This window comes from Sinohyriopsis cumingii, chromosome 11 (genome assembly GCF_028554795.1).
Source record: "Sinohyriopsis cumingii isolate HCF-2022 chromosome 11, ASM2855479v2, whole genome shotgun sequence".
Lineage (NCBI taxonomy): Eukaryota > Metazoa > Mollusca > Bivalvia > Unionida > Unionidae > Sinohyriopsis > Sinohyriopsis cumingii.
In genome coordinates, this window is record NC_142971.1 from 41,768,961 (window position 1) to 41,788,811 (window position 19,851).

General features: G+C 35.5%; 1 protein-coding gene across 1 annotated transcript; it reads left to right on the plus strand.

Moving 5' to 3' along the window:
• Nucleotides 1-2,352: 2,352 nt before the first annotated feature.
• LOC149788005 (complement C1q tumor necrosis factor-related protein 3-like) lies at nt 2,353-4,354 on the plus strand. The gene is made up of 2 exons (XM_089975704.1): nt 2,353-2,635; nt 3,862-4,354. Exons 1-2 carry the CDS (start codon nt 2,419-2,421, stop codon nt 4,281-4,283), a joined length of 639 nt encoding a protein of 212 aa, XP_089831830.1. The 5' UTR covers nt 2,353-2,418; the 3' UTR covers nt 4,284-4,354.
• Nucleotides 4,355-19,851: the final 15,497 nt, after the last annotated feature.

Here is a 19,851-nt window from a genome sequence, read left to right on the forward strand (position 1 = left end):
ATGGCATAAGATATATTAAAGTGTAAGATTTTTCAATCAATTGAAAGAAAGAAGTGAATATAATCACGTGATTTAGACATTGAGGTATCCACTGCTACACCGTCTTGATAAAGTGCCCTTTTTAGTTTCCATTTTTGCAGATACGTAAATACTTACCTTTAGCTTTAATAGATGATCGCAATTATAGTTGTTGATCATAACGGAATGGAAATATTTGCATTGAGGACTTGGTCAAATATAAAATACAGAGACATGTGTTTTTCAGTAACTTTTGTAGCGTCGACCTTTCATTTTTTAAACATGTTTGGAATAGGTTATATTAGGTATTAATTGTAATTAAAATTAAAATGAGATTATCAATTAAGTTTAGTCAAATAGTTGGGATAAATAGCTTTTATCTCAATACGGCAGAATTTATCTCTTGAAATAATTTTATTGCCAATTTTTCAACATTTTGTCAAGATTGTAGTCAAACAGTCTAACATTCTAAATACAAGTAATACCAAAGTAAAACAATGAAACGAAATGATATATGCGTGAACAGTTTAATGTTTAAGAAATGGAAGACACCGACTTCACCTTCAATTTCAATGTTCAATTACACAGATTTCAGTTACCGAACTGACCCAATAGGAAACAGAACGAAGTAACCACCGCATTTGCCAAATGTTCTATGGATTTTATACCCATTTCATTGTACTTACCGAACATACGCAGGAAAGGCCATTTTATGTTAGGCATTCAGATGCTCAAATAATCAGAAGTCAGTTTGGAAAACCCATTTTGTATTAACGTTGTACGTCTTGTTTTGCATCATGAATTACTTAGTTTACACATCTTACAATTTTTGCATTGATCAAGCAGATCACACAAATTTGAACAACAGTTTCACCTCTTGTAAAAGATAACTTGTATTGTATTAATACTTGGACTTTAGTCTAACATCAATTTTACCATATGCTTGTTTATGAATACTTTAATCGTACTGAAGATGTTTTGTTCTATATTGCTGACAATATGTCTAACATTTCTAAATCAAGCTATACGTTTTAAAAGTAATGGTATGGAATATGTTATATGTGAATGGTTGCATTGTAGAAAATGAAAGACTTTTTGGCCACAACTTGAAAGTTCACATACACAGATTTCAATAAAAAACTGAAGTCAGCAACTGGCAGGCATGACGTAACCACCATCAAATTTGAATAATTTACGTTTTCCCATCATCAGAATGTAAAGGGTTTAAGCACATATGCATGTACGCTTGACACGTCAATACTGAATTAATCTCTACTTTCACGTGCATCCATTTATGAAAGTCTACTTCACATGCATATATACATACATAGATACATAGATACATATATGCATGCATAGACACGCACACACGCACACACACACATACATACATACATACATACATACATACATACATACATACATACATACATACATACGTACATACATACATACATACATACATGCATATTATGCTTGTTCAATAAATTAGGGAAATGGACCCATTTCATTTTGATCTTATAAATTATCTCCATGTGTTCTAAGTGAGACAGTACATGATAATCCATTTAAATCGTTAGAGTCGAAAGTAAATAATTCCAATTCCTTTATTTTCCTCTCTTAATCTATGTTGCGTATATATCGCGTTTGAAATGAGAACACCCCTACAGTCATCATTGCTTTTACTGCTACTCTTTCCAAAGAGATTACACACGTTTCTGAATAGACGGTGATTTTTGACAACGTCAAGGTATATGAGGGAAACTGCTATGATTTTTCTGCTGGAAGATTCCGTCTGATATTGTTTGTGAGCGTGTCTGTGGGTATTTGGACGTATTAACCAATACAGATTTTTTGATCGGATAATTAACTGCTGCACATTGGTCGAACTGGGGGAGACAGTAGTGGAGTGGGGATTAGTAGTGGAGTGGGGATGGGGTTACCTACGAATTCTCGTTGTTACAAATCCAATGCACTGAAATTGATGAATGATGTAATAATATTATTATTGCACTATATATACTCTGTATTGGTGATAAGTATGTGCAGTAATTGACAGTGAGAGGACCTTAACCTTGTGATAGCGTATGGTCGGATCCATTGCGCGTTTCTACATAAAAAATTGATAACAAGGCGGACACCAGTTTCACAAATATTCAACACATGGCACAGCTTTATCTTCTAGGAATGTTATCTGATAAAAAAAATCAGAATATGCGTCTTTAACATATCAGACAAATGTAATCATCCTAATTTCAAATCAGATAAACACGAAAATATCCAGACGCACGTGTTCAAAATAGTTATATAAATTATTTCGCCTCCAGTATAAATAGAACACTTGACTTAACCCCCACACTGCATCTAGCGTTGCCATAAGAAATCTTCACAAGATCTGCAATGATTTCAATACACCTTCTGCTAGTACTGACGACTTGTACCTCCGTTGGAACAGCCTTCCTCGAAAAGGTGGGTGAAGCCGACCTGGACGCTGTTCGTATTCGACTAGAAGAGGAAAAGGCCAAAAGACTTCTTCTGGAGAATGACATTGAGGTTCTGATGGTACAAGTTGAAGAGCTAAAAAGGGGATTTTCTCAAATATCAAAATATATCAATGGTATGGATATCTATTTATCTATCTATCTATCCATCCGTCTATCTATCTATAAATCTATCTATCTATCTATCTATCTATCTGTCTGTCTGTCTGTCTGTCCGTCCGTCCGTCCGCCCATCCATCCATCCATCCATCTATATATCTATCTATATATCTATCCATCCATCTATCCATCTGTCTATCTATTTATCTACCTGTCTGTCTGTCTGTCCGTCCTTCCGCCCATCCATCCATCCATCTATATATCTATCTATATATCTATCCATCCATCTATCCATCTGTATATCTATCTATCTACCTGTCTGTCTGTCTGTCCGTCCGTCCGTCCGTCCGCCCATCCATCCATCCATCCATCCATCCATCTATCTATCTATCTATCTATCTATCTATCTATCTATCTATCTATCTATCTATCTATCTATCAAATATATCTATCTATCTATCTGTGTATCCATCCATCCTTCCATCTATCTATCTATCTATAATATCTGTCTATCTATCTATCTATCCATGCATGCATGCATGCATCCATCCATCCATCCATCCATATATCTATCTATCTATTTATCTATCTATCCATTCATCCATTCATTCATCCGTCCGTCCGTCCGTCTGTCCGTCCGTCCATCCATCCATCCATCCTACCATCCATCCATCCATCTATCTATCTATTTATTTATATATCTGTACAGCTATATATCTATCTATATATCTATCGATCTATCTATCTATCTATCTGTCTGTCTGTATGTCGTGTTCTTTTTATGATCTTACTCATTTTGTTATGTATATAGCTGTGTCTTTACTGAATTTTCACTTTTCAGCGATTATCATTTCTTGCCTAGTTTGGTAGCATTTAGGAAGACTTTTATGGGTACTCTCGGGTTATGTTATTATGATAATTGTAGATTGGACGAGGAGACAGTTTTCATTCTCGCGGGTTCAGTTCTTTAGAGATTCCTAAATATTAAATACATGCCCGCAAATAACGTTCTTTCATATGATAGATGAAAATCGCACTTTCACAACGTTTTTGAATGAGTGGACTGACATATTTGCATGTTAAGAGATAAAGTACGGTAGATGCTGAGCGTTTTTATTTTCAATGTTCAGTTAATGACGAGAAGCCAAATTTACTTTCAGACCTTTTTGTAGACACAATAAATTGTAGGGGACATTAACAACTCGTTCGTACAACTCACCTTTACTTACATTATCTGTTTCAGCTTCTTCAGGAAATGTGACCTCTCTTACACCCAGCATAGCCTTTACTGCTACGCTTTCCAGAGACGCTACACATGTTTCTGAACAGACGGTGATTTTTGACAACGTCAGGGTAAATGAAGGAAACTGCTATGATTCTTCTACTGGACGATTCCGCGCACCTTTCCGTGGACTGTATATGTTCTCTGTAACCATTCTGAAACTTACTACCACGCATGTTCATTTATTGATAAAAAAGGACAACGTTGAGATAGGACGGGTATTTTCTGGAACTACTACAAGCGATTCGGGTTCAGTAACTGTGGTTACTGTGATGGAGAAGGGTCAGGAGGCCTATGTCACAGAGTATCCTGGTTATACTGAGACTATGCATGGTAGCTACTGGTCCACCTTTACTGGTCTACTAAATGCCCGAAATAATTAGATAAAGTATCCTTTTAAGGAAAGAAGCGACAAGTCTGAGGTGAAAAGTTTGAATAAATACATTCTTGTAATCATCCGACTTGTTATGTTTACCTATATTCGCATTTTGGAAAGTTTGCTTAAGTAATATAACCCTTCGATTCTTTTTAAGTGTTCTTTTGAATATAGAGCTAGTATTGCTCTTTTTATGGTACACGCCTTGGTGAAACGCGTTTCATTTTTCTTCATATGGCAATAACCTATATCTAATCACAGACCAGAAACGTTGTTGTTAGTCACCTTTGGGAAGTCTGAGAACTATATTTGTCTACGTAGTCAGGATATCTTGACATTGTGGCCCGCAGAATGTCTTCAAGGTATCACAAACCCTCTTCGTGTCATTCCTGTATGCGAACAACAGTCTCTTGTATGCCTTATTACTAAGTGATACATGGCTGACACACATGCAAGCAACGTTGGTCAGAAAACAGTCTACTTCTTCTGTAATGTACACCTTTAAGGATTTCTTGAATGTTCAAATTAATTGATATCATAAATTTACCATAAGAGTGTTGGAAAGTATTATATACCATTTTGGTACATACATGACTATATAAAACATACCAATTCCTGTATTGAGAAGTAACACTAACAGGAACCGAATTATCAGCGTCATCAGAAAAAATGCGCATGTGCATCTCTGTCTCCACTTAAAATGATGAGGTTTCGTATCGTTGCTTGAACGAGAGCCTTTTGACTACAGCTATTAAACCATGTCTCCCAATCATATTATGTTCATTACATCGCGACACTTATAAACAAAATTCTACCAGAAAACAGTATTGCCAACACCCTACACACTATGCTTAATGAAGCTAAACAAAGAATATAAAAGTATTTGTTTTGTTCCCATGATATTTTCATTACTTTGTCGGTATTTAGAGATCGTTACTCCTAAATGTTTTTCTACATTCATCTCAGCCCATGAAAAATTACATCTGTGTCTTCTACTAAGATCAGAAATTAATCCGTTAACTGAAACTATATCATTTTCCAAAAGTATTATCATAACTTTTTAAAACTGAGTACTTATAACAATTGCACAATAAAACATCCATGCTTGCTTTAGGTAATGACTAAAGAATTATGTCGACTGCTACGGTTGGGTAACTTAGTAAATATATAAATCGTCAAGGTATTCGGAGCTCAGTAATAACACCAAGATGTATTAAAGGGGATAAAATAATACCCTGGTGCGTCCCTTTATCACGAGGAAAAGCGAGAATATATTATTGCTGTAAATTGCCATACTGCATATTTTTGTGAACATGTTGACGACTTTTTATGTGTCCAAAAATGAAGCATGTTATTATCTACCTTTCTCTTTGGCATAATGTCTTGCAATAAAAGGATGTCATGATGCATTCTAATACCTGAGCGTGTCAGATCTCTCTACCTTGTTATGGTCAACGTCAAAGCGTACCATTGAAACGTAATCAACTATATGCGTGAACATTATCTCATTATTTACATGTGATTTCCACTGGTCAACAAGTGTTATTTCATTCATTATCTAGAAGAATTACAGTACCTAGAAGTAATTTCTTGATGTCTGTAAAATATTTATTAGGTCTCGATAAGTATTGTTACAGAAAACCGTTTCTGGTCTTGGTCTGATACACATTTGATATGGGGTGCCTGCTGACCATCCCACAGTTGACATCCTTAAATTAATATATGCCTTAAATTGAACATATATGCTAGTAGCTCTCTCAGTTTATCATTTCAATAATATTGTGGAAAGGTTTTATACTTCGGACGAGAAGAACTGTATGACTGCAACAGGATATAGTTTGACTCTGTCTTTATAAAAGAGACACATTGCTCTTTACCCGCAGGTGTAAATTCTTGTAGAATAATGAAATTAGTATTCAAGTGATGGAAGTATTTTTCAATTGTTCCGCTATGTGTCTTTCTACATTTCAGATTCATTCAGCTACAATTGGTTTTAATTTCAATAATGCAGAATAAGTCAAGGCCACACAACATAGCTTTGTGCTTCGATATGGTATAGCAAATTTTTCTCAAAGTTCGGGACGTAGAATTCATAGGATCAATAGACCAGACTAATGCACATTAAATATTAAATCTATCAAGGAACAAGAGAGTAAACAGAGTGTACTTGTCATTACCTGAGTTTGTTGAATTTAATATTGGATATGAGTGACAATTCACCACGAAAGTAGCGGCTCAAACTTTCGGATGCATTTTATACACTGAAATGAGTTTTTTAATATACTCTGAAGAAAATTCAGATTATCTATGGCATGGGAAAACACATGACAAATGAAAGCGAATGCATCATATGGAAGCTTGAACTTAATACCTGAAATTGGATGTAACACCTCCTTTACATCGCCATCTCTTTCATGGTAATATGTTCTCTTCGTCAATTGAAGCAAGATTACCCTCAGTGCTATTAGGAGACCGAAGTTACTCTTACACGAGCCAATTGTCTGATTTACCACACATAAAAAATGGTTCTATTTCCTAGCAAGTATTAGAAAGTAATATTGTAATGATGCAATCGAAAAGCTCTTATGCATGTATATATGTATGTATGACTGACTGACTGACTGACTGACTGACTGACTTTATTTCCTCTTTAAAAAGAGATTACATCAGAATAAACAAATTCATGATAATACAAGATCATAAAATAAAACAGAAAATTGACAAAAATACAATAGTAATACTGTGTTAGCTACCGTATTGACAGAACGAAATATCTCAATGCCTGCAATTATGCAAATCTGCAGTCATTTGGCGGAGCAAGGCACTAATCTTTTAACAGTTGCTTGATGATGATAATATTTCGAAAAGTTAATACGTCTATAGTGTTATGTGCTTAACATTAAGTTCGAGATAGTAACGAAAATAAAATGGAAAACTTATAACAGTGTAATTCTATATGTAGTTTTTTTTTTCTTCATATGACGCATGTATTTATGCATATATATACTTGTTTGCGCGTATGCGTGCGTGCATGCATTTATCTATGACTGACTGTCTAAATGACTTAGTTACCTCTTCAACAAAGAGTATATCAGGTTGCTAAGATACATATTATACATATCATAGGATTATGAGACACATCATAGACGAGAACGCAAGCATGATATATATATACATCGTCAACTAATGCATTTACAAAATGAGATATATAAATACAGAAAACCGTATAGAAATCTCATGGAAATAAACATAAACAAATACATTAACAAATACATAAACACACACAAACAGCTGTCATACAACAAAATTTGCGGATTTGACAAGAAGACTTTGGCCTTTAATTGTTTATATTTAATGTTAATTTACTACTTACTTTTAATATCATGTTAGGGCATGTTAGTTGATAGTAGGGCACACATTTTATTGTAGAATGAAGCTATGCTGTTTGCGGTCACCAACATGATATGATATGTATGTATGAGTGACTGACTGACTGACTTTATTTCCTCTTTAAAAAGAGATTACATCAGATTAAACAAATTCAGAATAATACAAGATCATAAAATAGAACAGAAAAGTGACAAAGATACAGTAGTAATACAATTGTAATACTGTGTAAGCTACCGTATTGACAAAACGAAATATCTCAATACCTGCAATTATGCAGATCTGCAATCATTTGGCGGAGCATGGCACTGATCTTTTAACAGTTGCTTGATGATGATAATATTTCGAAAAGTTAATACGTCTATAGTGTTATGTGCTTAACATTAAGTCCGAGATAGCAACGAAAATGAAATGTAAAACTTATAACAGTGTAATTCTATATGTAGTTTCTTTTCTTCATATGACGCATGTATTTATGCATATATATACTTGTTTGCGCGTATGCGTGCGTGCATGCATTTATCTATGACTGACTGTCTAAATGACTTAGTAACCTCTACAACAAAGAGTATATCAGGTTGCTAAGATACATATTATACATATCATAGAATTATGAGACACATCATAGACGAGAACGCAAGCATGATATATACATCGTCAACTAATGCGTTTACAAAATGAGATATATAAATACAGAAAACCATATAGAAATCTCATGGAAATAAACATAAACAACTACATAAACAAATACATAAACGCACACACAAACAGCTGTCAGACAACAAAATTTGCGGATTTGACAAGAAGACTTTGGCCTTTAATTGTTTATATTTAATGTTAATTTACTACTTACTTTTAATATCATGTTAGGGCATGTTAGTTGATAGTAGGGCACACATTTTATTGTAGAATGAAGCTATGCTGTTTGCGGTCACCAACATTAGCCTATCTGATACGTCATCGTCAATAGACGACATGCAGTCAACCCTGCTTCCAAGAAGTGTCTCCAACAATATATCGTCTTCTTGATTGAATAAGTTAACCCCGTCTCTCACTTCTAAAGAGTCAATCACTCTCTCAAAGAAAACATTTCGTTCCTCAAGCAGCATTTCGCAGCCTAAAATAAGATGTTTCGCTCTGTCGTCAGTCTCTTTTCCACAGAGTTTGCATACCATAACTTTACCAACAGGCATGATATATAGTTTCATTACTTCAGAGAGAGGCCATAACATGGATGGATATTTACGCCCAAGAAACCATATATTACTTGGTTTTAAGTCCAAATGAATGTTTCTGAAGTGAATTAAATCATCCCTTAGTTCCATATTTGCTCTCCAGGTAGTTTCTTCATGGTTTTGGATAATATCAGTAATATGTCGATTCCAGATGAGTTTTTCTTCAGTTTGTATACTTTCTGCATAGTCTAAAAGAACATTTCCCATACCATATTTCTTAGTTATTTTGTCAATATCAGGTATAAATCCCGTCTGTTTTAGCGGGTTGTTCAGATACTGACATAGGCGCATAATGAAAATCTTTTTCCAGATAAAAGTCCAATCGCCCTTACATAATCGGTTGAAAAGGAGCAATTTCATCCTATCTATGTATGCTTCCATTGACCAGAGTCCTAAGGTACTACTTGTTGCCTCCGTAGGCGAATATTTATCGAAAGCTTGCATACGTCGAGCTGCATATCTCTGGCATAACTCAAGTTCTTCTATATTTGAGTTTGTGATACCTGACCATAGTTCACATCCATATAGGACCGAGGGTAGAATAATTCTTTTCCAAATCTTCAGACTTGTTAGAGGGTTCATTCCTCCATCTCTGATACCAATAAAATATAAAGAGTTTAACAAGTGTTTGCCTTTATCACATGCTTCTTTTATCGCGTCGTTTGGTTTTAAGTTGTATTTTAGAGGTATGCCGGCATACTTCTTACTTTTGACTGCCGGAATTGGAGATTTGTCGAGCATAAAAGAAGGTATACCAGTCGTTCTTTTGTTAGTAAACAAGATGGTGCAACTTTTATCTGCATTATATCTTAATCTCCACCTTTTCGCATAGTCGGAAATTGTATCTAGCAGCTGTTGCATTGAATGACGCGAGTTAGACATTACAGTTGTGTCATCTGCTAATAAGACACAAGGCAGGTGGAGATCAACAAGATTTAGACCTCGCAAAGTGTGATCTAATTCCGTGATCAAATCATCTATCATTACAAGAAAGAACCAGGCAGACAAGATACGGCCCTGTCCTACACCCTGCATAATATCGAAGCGTTTGGACAGCTTGCCCGCATATAAAACAGAGCTTGTTACTCTCTCAAACGAATCTTTAATGATGCGCCAAGTCTTCCCTTTGATGCCAAGTCTGTACAACTTGTAGAATAACCCGTTATGCCAAACTGTGTTGAAGGCTTTAGCATTATCAAGAAATGTAGCATAGACAGGAGTATTTTCATCCAAATAGTAGCATATAGATTCTTTGATACAGAACGCTGCAGTGATACTACCGCAATTATTTCTAAAACCCTGTTGCAACGGATTTGGAAAAGAAATCTGTTTAGAAAATATAAGTAGTCTACTATATATAATTTGTTCTAGAACTTTCTGAAGCACTGGAATTATAGTTATATCGCGGTAATTATTCATATCTAATTTGTTCTTTCCCCCTCCTTTGAATATTGGTATAACCAAACCTTGTTTAAAGTGGCACGGGTACTTCTCGGCCTCGTACACTTTTGTGAATATAATTTCAAGTAATTGTACACTGCTTGGAGGGTCCGCAAACAGTAAATGCTCAGCAACAATACCGTCGTGGCCACATGCCTTATCTTTATTGAGAGAGCTAATTGCACTACTGATTTCGTCTCTAGTGGGGATTTTATCAACAAGTTCATCAAAGTGTGAATAGGTTTCTTTAGTTTGTTTTCTGACCTCTGCTAAGACCATCTGGTAATGATTTTCATCGTACAGATAAGTATTGTCAGGCAGTGATAAACTGGAGAAATGATTTGCCCATAACTCTCTAATAGAGTCGTGATCGCGTACAATTTTTCCGTTTGATTCGATTTCGTGAATGTAATTGCGTTTATTTCTTTTATTCCGTATAAACTTATAGAAAGTAGAAATATCGAGCTCTGCAGCCTTTTCAAGCTCACTAAATTGTTCTCTATCGTATATTTCTTTAGCTTTCAATAATTCTTTTGCAAACAATTTCTTCGCTTTCTTATAGTTCGCATATGATATATATTCCCAACCTCTTGGCCTACCATTAGAAATCCATACCCTGCGTTTCAGCCGCATTTCCGTGTGAAACTTTTTTACGTTTAATAATTTCCAATAGGGGTTAGCGTATGGGCAAAACCTCTTTATGGGGAGAAACCTAGATGCTGCTTCATGTAAAATCTTTACTGTGTCTTGAATAATAATTTCAATATCGACATTCGTCGCTAATTCTGCTTTATGCATTTGCGCTAACAATTCGTTGCGTGTTGCTTCCTTATATCTATTCATTTGTTCTGCTGAGGCTTTCTTCCAATTTATGGAATGAATGATATGCTCGTCAGCCATTGTTGCCTTATGTACTAAAGGTGTGACCAACTCTATTTTTACAGGAAGATGATCTGAAATGTTCAAAGGATGATCATCTATTATTTCTGCCTTAACCACTAAATCGAATTTACTTTTTTGCAATAGTATATGGTCTATCAAAGATTTTGATTTGCCATCGGTTGAGAAAAAAGTAAAATCTGGCCCTTCACAAATGGATTGACTATTAACAGATATTAAATGTCTATCGCTCAGAAACTTTTCCAGAATAGTGCCTCTAGCGTTTGATGTTAAACAATTTGCTTTGGAGCTAAACAGTGAACTTAGCTGACCATTGAAGTCTCCGGCAAGTACGGGAATGCCTTCTTTGCAGAAAATATCAAACTGATCTTTTAGTTCTTCTATTGTTTCGGAGTAACTTGCAATAGGAAAATTAGTTGATGGCAAAAGTGCCCCGAATATAAAATATTTAAGTCTATCATTACATTTTACCTCTATCCCTAAAACTCTGTCACTGCCAGCGCTCGACAAGGGATTAACGCGGAGTGATTTCCTATAAAGGATTGCTATTCCCCCGAACCCCGTATGCCTTAGCCTTTCTTCGAAATTTACTGCTAGTCTTTTGTCAGAGCGTGCGAATGATTTAAAATCTGGATGTATATTATCTAGGAAATTGAGCTGCTCCGGAAGAAGCCAATGCTCAGTAAGTACAGCAACATCTACCTCATTTAGCAAAGAATACAAGTAAGGTGACCCGTACATGACTCCTTTTACGTTCCACGTCAACAAACGAAATGTATGACTAGACATTAGTTGACTTAACGAAAAATAGATTTTCAACACAAGTATTGCAAAGACTATATAGCAATTTACCATAATATATGTATTTTACTTACTACTCCTTTATTTATTTACGCCAGTACTGCTGGGTGTCCTTATCACCATAATCCTCATACCATTCTCTTGCCCATACAAAATTTGGCCAAAAATCTTCCTCTAAAACTTTCTCAAAGTCTAACTTATCTACCGTGATTAAAACAGTAAAAGTGTCCTTTCCTCCTTTTACTCGCCAATGCTTTAATATCTGAGAGTCAATTACTTCTACCCCTTTAATTTTAGCGTGTTTTTTAATACAGGTTCTCATCTCCTCTCTTGTTCTATCAACTGGTATTCTTGACATTAGAACTCGACGTTCATAAGAGTTCCTCATTCGTTTATGTGGTCTGTAGTTTCTGTTGGTTGTGATAACTTCAATCGGTTTGTTTACTTTATCAGTGTCCTTCAATGAGGTGCCCGGATTGTTTGCTAATGGTGACCTTCTCTCCTTATCGTTGTTCCTTGTGTGTACTCGTGCCGAGTATTTCTGATCTTGGAGATAATCACGTACATCGTTATCTTTAACTAATGTAGGTTCTTCGTTGGAGGTATTGAGTATGGTGGACAGTGTCGACGCCACTCCTTCCCTTGAGTCAGTTGACTTGGCCGTATATTCCGTTTGATCCGATAAATGCTTCCGCCGTTTGATATAATCAGAGTCCAGAGCATTTATCGCTTTAGCCCTCTTTTCCGTTTGTGTTTCATTTGAATGATTGCCCATACGCACTATATCAGCTAGTAATGTCTGAGTTTCTGCCTCACATTTTGAAGTTACATTTTCTTTAGCCTTGTTATATACTTTATCACCGAGCAATTGGTGTAGAAACAGCTGGTGAGCATTTATAGTTTCCAGCTGGTTATTCTTCTCCCTGAGTGAGATTCTCAAGGCCAGGTTGTCTTGTGATAACTTCTTCTCTTCCTCTTTGCATCTTCCTAATTCTGATTGTAACCTAGTCGAGTTAACATCTCTACTGAGCAGTTCTTTACGTATCTTGTCAAGCTCAGTTTTCAATTCATTTCTAATGTCATCTTTCATTTGTTGAATACTGCTTTGTATAAAATGTTTTAGGTCTATTATCTTGTATAAGTTCTCTGTTGTTATTGAACTGTCATTTTTATCATTTGATAGTGAAGATACTGAATTGTGATCTGATAACGTTATCACCTGTTCTGGTTTTGGTTCAGATCGCTGAGACTGTTTGTTAGATCCTTTTCTTTTAGATGCTTGACTCACGCATGTACTGTTATCAATCGTGCCCGTGCTCGGCTTGTGTCTCGACGCAAGGCTTTTCACTTCAGATAAGTTGTTATCTCCTGTTAAGAAATGGTATAGAATAAATATATCCTCAGCTAATCTCTCCTCTAGAGGAGCACTATCACATCTTACTGTTCTCTCAACTATACGCGTCACAGGGTAATTGACATTTTCCAATTTAGCCAGGTCGTGAAGTGATAGTCTTATATCTTTTAAACTCTGTACATCCAATTCCAAACACATCTTCTTTTTAAATTCATCTCTGTCCAGAGTTCCAAATTTCGAATCAATTTGAAGGTATATATTTTTTTCGGTCTGGGTTGCTATTAAGTCTTCTTCTAAACCGGACCTTTCATCACCACTGTAACGCTCATCTATTTCTAGGTTGTCATCCATGTTCAACGGTTTATAGTGAAGTCCGTATACAATTGATAAATAGGTTAATACCTGTTATATATCGCTCGCACTTGCACTAACGAATGTGAGCCCTCTTCTGCTAGGACAGATATGTAACAGTTGTATGTTCTGTTAACTCTCGTGCATCACTTAACTGAAATTGTTCTCATTGTTCGAATGATGAATGATATTTGGTCTAACTCAGAACTTAGCTCAGAATTAACACATGGTAACGGTACCAAAGCTAACGCATCCGCTACCATAATATTTTGAATTCGTACATATGTGATTTGCTCACTATCTACTCACTATCTACTCACTAAAAAACTAAATATATAACACATATAAGGAAATAACTACTGGCACTAGGACTGAGTACACATTTACACTGGAATGAGTTAACGTGAGTTAACGTGAACAACAGTTCACAAAAGCATCTCACAAAATACATATAGTCTTTAACAACGATACTTAATGTATTTGACATTACCCACACATCATGTTTCCAACATCATGATCCGAATGCCCCAGTGTGAATTTAGATCTTATCTAGAATCTGACTGCTGTAGATGGCAAATCTCTGACATGTATATGGCATATCGTCATATATAGTAATTATGAGCACTAAATCAGTACATGTACGAATCACAGATCGTGTACGAATTTCAACTCCTTTTTTCGCAATAACAATCACACACAACATAAAAGAGCACTTAAGTGTATATATATATATATATATATATATATATATATATATATATATATATATATATATATATATACATACATCTATCAGGATATCACTGCCATTTATAACGTCATATATTACACATGAAAACTAGAATACTATGCTTAGCTTTTCATCCCTTTGCACATTGTTGACGACCAAGACAAATATGCATTTTTTTTTTCTTTTACACGTTACATGATTAAATGGAGTGTCACACTCACCCGCTGCGTCCATTGATCCAAGAAGATCCTTCAGAATAATCCAAGAAATTGAAATCCACAAAATATAAAATATAAAATATAAATTTAGTCCAGAATATAAATATTATTCACATATAATTCACATCAGTTATGCACAGCAAAGTTAAACAAAACTGTGTGCAAGTTAATCAAAATGCAATGATCACGGAATCGAGTACTCGAGTCACAAAATCATGAGAATGCGATTATTTATTAAAATAAATATTATTTATGCCACAATAGCAACAAGCGGAATTTATGTATCCTCACAACATGTCTCCAACAGCACATGTCTCTCAACATATTTCCAACACCACATAAGATTCACCAGAAAATACACGATAACGACACACCCTTTCATAGCCTGATACATGAAAATGGCGCGAAAAGAAGTATGAAAGGAAAATTGAATTTCATCGAATTTCCTTCGAGCTTAGTTTATATAAAACTATGATACACATGCCATTCTGTTGTCAAAGTGTTCACACAGCAGAATTTCAACACTGGATGAAAAGCACTTCTCTTTTATCTTACGGGCGTCCATAATTCACCAGAGCTTGAATACATTACGTCCACCTTGTCCGCCATCTTTATTCATCAAACGTGAAACGCGTTTCATTTTTCTTCATATGGCAATAACCTATATCTAATCACAGACCAGAAACGTTGTTGTTAGTCACCTTTGGGAAGTCTGAGAACTATATTTGTCTACGTAGTCAGGATATCTTGACATTGTGGCCCGCAGAATGTCTTCAAGGTATCACAAACCCTCTTCGTGTCATTCCTGTATGCGAACAACAGACTCTTGTAGGCCTTATTACTAAGTGATACATGGCTGACACATATGCGAGCAACGTTGGTCAGAAAACAGTCTACTTCTTCTGTAATGTACACCTTTAAGGATTTCTTGAATGTTCAAATTAATTGATATCATAAATTTACCATAAGAGTGTTGGAAAGTATTATATACCATTTTGGTACATACATGACTATATAAAACATACCAATTCCTGTATTGAGAAGTAACACTAACAGGAACCGAATTATCAGCGTCATCAGAAAAAATGCGCATGTGCATCTCTGTCTCCACTTAAAATGATGAGGTTTCGTATCGTTGCTTGAACGAGAGCCTTTTGACTACAGCTATTAAACCATGTCTCCCAATCATATTATGTTCATTACATCGCGACACTTATAAACAAAATTCTACCAGAAAACAGTATTGCCAACACCCTACACACTATGCTTAATGAAGCTAAACAAAGAATATAAAAGTATTTGTTTTGTTCCCATGATATTTTCATTACTTTGTCGGTATTTAGAGATCGTTACTCCTAAATGTTTTTCTACATTCATCTCAGCCCATGAAAAATTACATCTGTGTCTTCTACTAAGATCAGAAATTAATCCGTTAACTGAAACTATATCATTTTCCAAAAGTATTATCATAACTTTTTAAAACTGAGTACTTATAACAATTGCACAATAAAACATCCATGCTTGCTTTAGGTAATGACTAAAGAATTATGTCGACTGCTACGGTTGGGTAACTTAGTAAATATATAAATCGTCAAGGTATTCGGAGCTCAGTAATAACACCAAGATGTATTAAAGGGGATAAAATAATACCCTGGTGCGTCCCTTTATCACGAGGAAAAGCGAGAATATATTATTGCTGTAAATTGCCATACTGCATATTTTTGTGAACATGTTGACGACTTTTTATGTGTCCAAAAATGAAGCATGTTATTATCTACCTTTCTCTTTGGCATAATGTCTTGCAATAAAAGGATGTCATGATGCATTCTAATACCTGAGCGTGTCAGATCTCTCTACCTTGTTATGGTCAACGTCAAAGCGTACCATTGAAACGTAATCAACTATATGCGTGAACATTATCTCATTATTTACATGTGATTTCCACTGGTCAACAAGTGTTATTTCATTCATTATCTAGAAGAATTACAGTACCTAGAAGTAATTTCTTGATGTCTGTAAAATATTTATTAGGTCTCGATAAGTATTGTTACAGAAAACCGTTTCTGGTCTTGGTCTGATACACATTTGATATGGGGTGCCTGCTGACCATCCCACAGTTGACATCCTTAAATTAATATATGCCTTAAATTGAACATATATGCTAGTAGCTCTCTCAGTTTATCATTTCAATAATATTGTGGAAAGGTTTTATACTTCGGACGAGAAGAACTGTATGACTGCAACAGGATATAGTTTGACTCTGTCTTTATAAAAGAGACACATTGCTCTTTACCCGCAGGTGTAAATTCTTGTAGAATAATGAAATTAGTATTCAAGTGATGGAAGTATTTTTCAATTGTTCCGCTATGTGTCTTTCCACATTTCAGATTCATTCAGCTACAATTGGTTTTAATTTCAATAATGCAGAATAAGTCAAGGCCACACAACATAGCTTTGTGCTTCGATATGGTATAGCAAATTTTTCTCAAAGTTCGGGACGTAGAATTCATAGGATCAATAGACCAGACTAATGCACATTAAATATTAAATCTATCAAGGAACAAGAGAGTAAACAGAGTGTACTTGTCATTACCTGAGTTTGTTGAATTTAATATTGGATATGAGTGACAATTCACCACGAAAGTAGCGGCTCAAACTTTCGGATGCATTTTATACACTGAAATGAGTTTTTTAATATACTCTGAAGAAAATTCAGATTATCTATGGCATGGGAAAACACATGACAAATGAAAGCGAATGCATCATATGGAAGCTTGAACTTAATACCTGAAATTGGATGTAACACCTCCTTTACATCGCCATCTCTTTCATGGTAATATGTTCTCTTCGTCAATTGAAGCAAGATTACCCTCAGTGCTATTAGGAGACCGAAGTTACTCTTACACGAGCCAATTGTCTGATTTACCACACATAAAAAATGGTTCTATTTCCTAGCAAGTATTAGAAAGTAATATTGTAATGATGCAATCGAAAAGCTCTTATGCATGTATATATGTATGTATGTATGTATGTATGTATGTATGTATGTATGTATGTATGTATGTATGTATGTACATACATGCATGCCAGACTCTGATTTCGAATATTTAGGGATCAGATGTCAGCAAATAGATCACGGATATTCACTTCCTGCAACTTCGTCTTCACATGGGGATAGTCTGAAAAAGGATGTCCTTCCCCTTGTCAAAGTCGCAGTGAGCATGCCATCATCAAGTTATCGAACCATCACGAAGAATGTATCATGGCAGCCACATTCTGCCATAATCTATCAGACGCCCCAACTGATTATTGTGTCAAAGACATTAGTCAGGTTGATGAATATCGTAGCTTTTCTCAAGGATCTGGCGACCACCACGCACGTGGTCCCTCATTTTTTCCTGAAGCTACACTGACTCTCAGGCAGGATAATTGGTCGATTAGACTTACAATGCGATTCATCAGAATTATGATGAAGAATTTGCCTGGTATTGAAAACGAGGAGCTGACCGAAGCTTGTCGCAGGACTGTCCATTTGCCTTTCCGCTTGTTTGAAGTCGAGGATGGCTGCTACCTTGTACTCCTGGTGTATGCCGGCTATTAAACGTAAGTATATACCTCGATGCTTGTCACATACATATCTATTTCCATTCTGCTTTTACCTGTGGATAATGGATGCTTCCTTGTACTTATGGGTATATCCATCTGAGACCAGATTAACTGGAGGAGCTCATTGAGTTTCAGTACCATGTGTGGGCCTCCAGTTTTGTAGACTTCTGTTGGTATACTATCTGCTTCATGCGCTTTGTCAGTTGAGAAAAGGTCAATTGCCTTCTTCAATTTCAGAGTTGGAGGAACACCAAGTGATAACTTTTCACATGGAGCAGTCCATCAATTGCTTCCTCACTTATGATATTTTGAAGACAATCACTTTTTATTGGGGGTGATGTTTAAGTGTTTTGCCCATCTTTCAAGTTTCTTTTCTTTGTCAGTGGATGGGTTGGTATTGCCAGCATTCAGTTTTAGGTCCCGTAGATTGTCTTCAAAATATCGTAGAAGTTCTACATATTTTCACCTGTGTAAAACAGAATCTCATATGTCTTATTGGTCATCCATGATGCTTGAATCCTGCAACTCTATGAAGTTTGCATTAGACTGCCCTCCATAAGTTGTTTGAGGCTGCCTTCTGTAGCGGATGTTTCTCATTCAGACGTTCTGACTGGCATCATTGTCCTCCTGAAGCCAGTATTGATGTTTACGAGTGGATTAGCTGAGGGATATTTAGATGCAATTGAGAAGAGAGTCTTTGGAAGATGTACATTTTTCCTCGACATTTTCGGACTTAATAAGATAAGGATAAGTCTGCATAGTTCTATCGCAATGAGTCATCACTGTATAAACCGCAACAAACAAAGGCAACTGAATTTCAAAATATGGCATAAGATATATTAAAGTGTAAGATTTTTCAATCAATTGAAAGAAAGAAGTGAATATAATCACGTGATTTAGACATTGAGGTATCCACTGCTACACCGTCTTGATAAAGTGCCCTTTTTAGTTTCCATTTTTGCAGATACGTAAATACTTACCTTTAGCTTTAATAGATGATCGCAATTATAGTTGTTGATCATAACGGAATGGAAATATTTGCATTGAGGACTTGGTCAAATATAAAATACAGAGACATGTGTTTTTCAGTAACTTTTGTAGCGTCGACCTTTCATTTTTTAAACATGTTTGGAATAGGTTATATTAGGTATTAATTGTAATTAAAATTAAAATGAGATTATCAATTAAGTTTAGTCAAATAGTTGGGATAAATAGCTTTTATCTCAATACGGCAGAATTTATCTCTTGAAATAATTTTATTGCCAATTTTTCAACATTTTGTCAAGATTGTAGTCAAACAGTCTAACATTCTAAATACAAGTAATACCAAAGTAAAACAATGAAACGAAATGATATATGCGTGAACAGTTTAATGTTTAAGAAATGGAAGACACCGACTTCACCTTCAATTTCAATGTTCAATTACACAGATTTCAGTTACCGAACTGACCCAATAGGAAACAGAACGAAGTAACCACCGCATTTGCCAAATGTTCTATGGATTTTATACCCATTTCATTGTACTTACCGAACATACGCAGGAAAGGCCATTT

Bases quoted from the DNA above. Each gene is read 5' to 3' on its own strand.
- LOC149788005 (XM_089975704.1), top strand. From the start codon at position 2,419: ATGATTTCAATACACCTTCTGCTAGTACTGACGACTTGTACCTCCGTT. The intron at 2,636-3,861 runs GTATGGATATCT...TATCTGTTTCAG, and splicing joins AATATCAAAATATATCAATG to CTTCTTCAGGAAATGTGACC.